The 6903-nt window shown below is 44.7% G+C and overlaps 1 protein-coding gene across 5 annotated transcripts in view; it reads right to left on the bottom strand.

Moving 5' to 3' along the window:
* Positions 1 to 1120: 1120 nt before the first annotated feature.
* SENP1 (SUMO specific peptidase 1) overlaps positions 1121 to 6903 on the bottom strand; it is a 56227-nt gene continuing 50444 nt past the window's right edge. For all 5 annotated transcript variants that reach the window (XM_077870291.1, XM_077870288.1, XM_077870289.1 and 2 more), the window contains one exon: positions 1121 to 6676. In XM_077870291.1, the coding sequence (XP_077726417.1) occupies positions 6614 to 6676 (63 nt within the window). In that variant the 3' untranslated portion in view covers positions 1121 to 6613. The remainder of the gene's footprint in view (positions 6677 to 6903) is intronic.

Below are 6903 nucleotides of genomic sequence, written 5' to 3'. Positions count from 1 at the left end.
GCTATTGTTAGGAAAATGTTATTATTGTTAGTAAAAACTCAGTCATGAGACCCTTCAAGATGTGAATTGGCGGGTCCTACACTTGGAGGATGACTGCCAACATAGATCTTGGGGGGCAGAGATAAAGGATGTTTCCAAAGGAATTTCTGTATGTCAAAGTAGACTCACAGGATCCTGAGGAGTGGGGCTAAGATTGCTCTTTGCCCTTACCAAGTGTCAACATCAAGGCAGCTGAGTTTCCAGGGAAAGGTCATCCTGCCTGTTTCAAAGACTTGTTCATGGGCTGCAAAGTAGGAAGGAAATTTGTTTCTTGTTTCCCACATCATCAATAAAACAGTCAGATATGAAATGCTACGGAGAAGAAATGAAGGTACCGGAGCTGGGGAGCGTGTGGCGATGACACTGCACCAGAGCCTGGAGGTGGTGAGGGCCTGAGGAGGAGATCTGAGGGAAAGCCCTCCAGACACAGCAAATAGGAAGAACCCCTGTGAGGTGGAAGCAAGTTAGATTTGTCAGACCGACACCAAGGAGGCCCCTGTGGCCAAAGACCAATGAGCCTGGGCTGAGGGGTAGGGGAAGCTGTTGTTTGGAGGTGGTGGGCCCACAGTGCAGGGCCCCTGTAGGCCATCGCAGGCATCCATCACTGCCCAGTGATGGGCTGATGGGAAATGGGGCATAGGTACGCAAGGAAGCAAAACAGTTTTCCTGGAGTTCAGAAGTGTCTGAAACACAAATTCCTTGAAGAGCAGAACAAGCCTCCCCACCTTCCCCCCACTGGGCCCTTTGTAACCCTCTGTAATGCAAGATGACACCAGGGCCCCTGGAGCCCCTGGGGACAGACACTGACTGACTCACAATCCAGTCCAGGTCCCACTTTGAAGGAGTCTTCTCCCTGTTTGGTGACAGACATTGCAGATCCACGCAATCGTCAGCTATCCCTAACCACATACAGGAATGAGAAAATAAGAATGACTTGAAGACTTCCCTTTTCGCTCCAATCATTTTCAAAGGGTTGAAAAATCTTAACCGTGCCTAGAAAACTATTAGAACTCAAGAATGTCCTGGAGGCTACAAGGGACTCTTCTCACACAGATAAAATCATTTCACCAACACAGTGGAAGATTTTCCAGAAGCTGGTGCTTTCTTATGTTTTATTCTCTGGAGTAGGAGCTTTACAGGTAGAGAGGTTAGATTGTGAGGAGGAAGGGGTGCAGGAGAGGGGCAAGGAGACAAGGGATGTTGTTAGCAGAGTAGGTTGGAAGTCCTGACTTGTGTGTTTGGCTCAGGAGGGCCCTCTGGCCAGCTCCACAGACAGGCCTGGTTTTAAAAAGTGCCAGGGAGCCATGGATTTGCATGTTATTTGCGTTCCAGGCTTCAATTCCAGGTATGTGGAATGAAATGAATGAATGAACAGTATTCAGACTCTTGGTTAAGGGGTGGACTCAGGAATCCAGACCACACTGAGGATCCAATCACTGGTCCCATTTGGATCAGGAGACACAGACACAGAGACAGAATAAACAGTCAAAGAGACAGAGAGACAGTCTTAGAGAGACAAACACCACCAGGTCCCTTTTTACCAGGGAGTTTCCAGTCAGCGCAAAAAAGCAAAATCCACAGAATTTATTTTAAATAAATCAACTTTTAAGAATTAGGGAGAGTCACGCACAGGTGGATAAATGCAGTATCATCCCTGACTTAGCTCCACCTCTGTCCCTCCATCATCCACATCCAGCTTCCGACTGGACCAGGTGCCTAGGAGTTGGCCTTCTGGATAAGGTCCGTTGCTTGGTGTCTGCATCACCTCCAAATTAGTTAGACTCTAAGGTCCTTGAGGACAAGTGACTTTTATTTCCTTGGTCAAACCATCTTTTCACTCTACCCTCCAGGGCCCTCAAATCCAGGGCTTAAACACATGCTTATTAGACACCCATTGTAAAGGGTTCGTTCCCCAGAGTATCTGAGGAGGCAAATGACCTCCAGGAACTTAGCTCTGGCTAATAAACAAGACACAGGCAGCACATAAAGTGGTCCCATTTAAAGCACAAGGCAGAAAGGGACTCACAGTCTCAATCTACAAGGGATGTACAACAACACTGGAAATAAAAAAGATGGAGAAGACTAGAAAGATGTGTGGTTAGAAAAAAAATACTATGATTAGGTCCTTGGGACGGAGACCAAGATCCCGGGAAGGCATGCTAAACTGCCAAGGAAAAGGTGTAAGGGCAGGCTGAGGCATTAGGTTTGGGGCCACAAACCAGGTGCAGTGGCTCACTGCAGGCTGCCATAAGCAGTCCTCCTTCCCCAACCTTCAAAATGCGGTCTTTCTCAATCAATGTTTAATGCAGTCACCCTACTCCTCCCTGGTTGGCCTGAGAAGCAGTTTGAACTCCTGGCTTGAAGAAAAAGCGCCAAATCACTAACCTGCCTTCTGGCAACAGCCCTCAGTCCATTCCTGATGTGAAAGACAGATTACAAATAGTATGATGTGGAGTTATAACATTTTCTGATTCTAAGGGCTACAGCTGTCCAAATAAGAGATTTTAAGATAATATGATCAGGGAAGGCTTCAGGGAGATGGGATTTGGGTGTGTGTGCTCTGTAGGTACTTGTGAAAGGGACACAGGAGTAAACTGAATGAGGAGTGCTCAGCAGACTGAAGACTCGGGGCTCCTTTACATCACTTTCCCACACTTTTTCTTCAGGACACTGATGTTCTGTGGAATAGAAGGATAATTTCCAGGAGTAAGCAGTTGATAGCTACCTGTCAGCTGAAAATGGAGAAGTCAACAGCTATGATCTATCTCATTAGAGTAAGACTCTGACTGGGCTTTAATTGTAAGACCAAGCCATATTAACACTGGCCTTAAACTTGAACTTTGAATCCCTACCTTGACTGAATTCTATTCCATGCAGAACTATAGCCCTCAACATTTCAGAATCTTGGGCTCTGACAAGACCCTAGATCTGGTCCAACCACTCAGAATTATCCCTGCCCTATCCCTGACAGCCCAGAGAGGCAGCCTGCACTAATATTATCTCAAGGTTTACCCTCTGGCTCTGTCTCCTAGTTTCTCTTTTCTATCTCACAAGGGATTCATGTGTAAGGTCTCCCTTACCTTTATGATAGGTAAGTGACCCCACATACCCTTATTGTCCCTCCTCACCTCCAAAGCCAGGAGTGATAGTCATGGACTCTTACAAGAGGTCAGGATTCAGCACAGGTGATGTAAGGCTCTGGGATCTAAGGAGAGATGCTGGGCTGAGCCCTACATTTTAGAAAAAATTTGAAGCAATGGGTAGGTCCCCCTGGGCAGGGAAATATGGTAACTTTCCCAGGAGTTCAGCTTGTAGCCTGTCTGAGTCATCGACAGGGCCTGAGCATCCATATTCCACCTCACCCTGGCCCATCCAGGTGGAGCAAGGTAGAAGACAAAGTCCAAGGGTCAATCGTCTGTCTCTCTTACTCTGGCAAGATCTATCTGAGAGCTGGAGGGATGGCACAGGACCAGAGGCTGAAACATTAAAAAAACGGGGGCTCTCAAGTGAATCCTCTCCCTCTTCTTAAGCCTTTTATAAGCCATGTAAAACCAGGTGGTGATAGACAGACTATGGGATGGGGTTGCTGGCAGTGCTTTTTCAGAACACCTGTTTCTGCTACAGGACACTAAAACTTGGGGCTAACATTGCAGTGGGTAGAAAATGCTGGCACAATTATAAGAGCTAAAGAAGAGCTGAAACCACAGGAAGTATGAAGCACCTCATATATAGAGAGAGGAGTCACTTCACACAATGCCTCCATGAGGGAGAGAGGGAGGTGAAAGTACTCTTACATCCAACCCCAAACACCCAGGAGCAACAGTCGGTGCCCAGCAACAAATGGGACAGAACTAACCTCCATGCCTTGAACCATGTATTTTCAAATGTTCTGATTTTCTCTACAGGGTCCAGGAGTGATTGGTGGGGCTGTGGTTCCTGTTGAAGGCTCTGTATCTAGATAGAGTTAATTATCCCTCAAGTGTTCCTTTTTAAAGGGAGATAGGTGATTATGAGCACTGAACACAGGGAAGGAGGAAAGACAGGAGAAAAGGAAAGCAATAGGCTTTAGTTTAAAGCAGTTAAACTAAAATATTCATAGCATGCCCTTGGCACTGGAATGCAGGAACCTCCTTATCCCCTCCCCAGTCATCAAAGCCCACCCTTAAATGAAGGAGAAACTAAGTTTCCAGATGCTAGTCCTGATTTTGTTGGCTAGTCCTCTGGAAAAATGGCCCACTAGAGAAGTCTATATTTGGTTCCCACTGAGCCACCCTGGGCCACAACCTTTGTCTCAGCTTGGTCCACCCATGTAGAGTGGTCTCAGGATCCTAACTTCACCTTGTACAAAAATGCATTGGTCAGAAAGGGGGTCCACGTTCAGACAGGCTCAACAATTCCTTATATATTTTTCAAAGTGCTTTTGTTGCATGTTTCATTTTCTGTTATACATGGCAATAAATATTTGTTGCTTTGGTCTATACAAAAAGTCTGTGAGGAAGGTAAGACAGATGTTGTTATCTAAATGGACAAACAATAAATACAGACAACTATCTTGTTCTGAGTCCCCCAGACAATAGCAAGAGCATCTGAAAAACTCAGGTCTTTTGATTCATAGTCCAAATCTATGCCATACTGCCACCTTTCAAATTGTCACTGAAATACATTAAGTACCAAGAATCTGTGTGCAGGAGTTCTACAATGAGCCTGCACACTGTAGTTTTCTAAAAGAGAATGTGAAAAGGTCTCAGCAACTCATAAATAGAAAGCTATTTATTTCCTATAGAAAAACACAAGAAAGGAAGGGAGGAGGGGAGGAAGGAAGGGGGGAAAGGGAGGAACGGAGGAAGGAAGGAAGGAAGGAAGGAAGGAAGGAAGGAAGGAAGGAAGGAAGGAAGGAAGGAAGGAAGGAAGGAAGGAAGGAAGGAAGGAAATGAACAAACGAATGAAAGAAAGGTGGTCTTCCCCAAAAAAGGCAGGCAGTTATGAAAAAGGTAGGACATCTGGTTGCTGGAGTGGAAACAGTAACATTCAGTTAACAATGGAATATTTAAAAAAAATAGTTTTCTTTTCAAATTGTAACCTGTGGTAAAACATAGAAAAATGTACTAAACAAGCTTGGTATAAAACAGAGTAAAATTTTCAAATAAGCCCAGAGAGAAAGCACAATGTTGGAAAGGATGGGGTACAAGGGAAGAAGAGAAAATATTTCATACAAAACTACCTATTACAATACAGAAAAAAGTATAAAACGTTCCTATTTTGGAACTTAAGTACAAAATGACACTGGCATTGGATCGTTTCACTATCTAGCCTGAGGAGCGCTCAGAGGGTGGGGGAGATGCTAGAAAGAACAAAAGGAATAGCAGTTTTTAGTCTCAAGTTGATCAGTCCAAATTCCACCCGTTTTCCAGTTGAAAATCTTGCCTCCCTCTGTAACCTCTACCCCTAAGCCAAAGTTCATCCAGGCCTCAAAATATTGTTAGGAAGTCCACAAACACCCTACACATAGGGGCTGGGATCTGTGCGTGCTAGAGCTAAATTTGGAAAATGGATATAAATCTAAGGCTAAAGTGGTAAACACATTCAGCCTTTTAAAAAAACACATATCCCTGTGATTGAGATATATATATATATATACACACACACATATACATATGTGTGTGTGTGTGTGTGTGTGTATATACATATATAAAATTCTCTGTGGTTAGAAACATATTTAAACTAGCCACAGACCAAACTAGACCTGCATTCATCCAATGCTGGAATTTTATGCTAAAGACTGAGGTCCTTCTTCTTGGTCAGAAGTAGGCGGCAGTAAAAGTGGTGCCTTTGTTGCTCCACTAAACCGCTCCCTGGGTGGTTCTTCTCCATATCATGTGTTGTGAGCACATGCAAACCCCTGCTTTAAGGAAAGGACTGCCTGGGACTTTGGGGTCCACCTAGGGCGCATGTGTTGTGCCTCAGGATAGGAGGAAGCTACAGATGATAAAACAGCCTTGTACAGAAGCAGATGGATTTCACAAAGAGGCATATAAATAGGGAAGTCCTAGAGGGACTTATGCATGTGGCCCAAAGTCCAAGTTTACAGTCACTTTCCTGACAACACATCTTGAAAATCCTGCGTGTATGTATGTGTGCGTGTATATGCTGGTGGTTTTCATCCCTACTTTTTTGCCCATGCCCTTTCCTACCTCTTAGTAAGGCCTAACAACAAGAGTTTATATGAAACCAGGAATCTGTCCAAGCTTCTCTCGGCCCCCAAATTAGGGACTGAGCGAGGCTGGAGCCCTTTGAAAACAAGATGGCAGAACTGAAGAAGTGAAAAGCAGTCTTTCTCTTCAGCTTAGGGATGTCCCTCACCCCTTTCACAGCACCAAAGTTTCTTTGCAAAAATAGTATCTGAGATACAAAAGGAAAGGCAGATGTGCTTGTGAATGCATCTCGCCAGGGCCTGGTCCAGGATCAAGGGCTTTACAAGAACAGAGGGGTGGGAGCAGCTGTTTCCAAGGTCTCTGGCTGTAGACAACAAAGAGCTGGTCCCCCACAAGGTCAATGTTGGGTAACTGAGACATCTTCACAAAAGCTTTCGGTGGAGAATCTCCCAGACCATCCGCTTCCGGAAGTATGGCATGTGTTGCTGTAGGGACACAGAGATACCCTTAATTGTTTCATTGCTTTCATCTAGACCCAAAACTCCTTTCCTTTTCAAGGTTTTCAATTAAAATAGCTTCAGTTGCATTTCTGGTCTTTCAAATTGCTCAATTCTTGATTACATGTAATTTTTTTCTATCGCTATCTATCTCTACTATAGTCTTACAAATTTTACTGGACACCACCAGGAGTCCCCAGGCTATACCCAAATGT

This window comes from Canis aureus, chromosome 25, assembly GCF_053574225.1.
Source record: "Canis aureus isolate CA01 chromosome 25, VMU_Caureus_v.1.0, whole genome shotgun sequence".
Classification (NCBI taxonomy): domain Eukaryota; kingdom Metazoa; phylum Chordata; class Mammalia; order Carnivora; family Canidae; genus Canis; species Canis aureus.
Note: the sequence above shows the minus strand (reverse complement) of the source record. Positions and strands in the feature narration are given on the sequence as shown.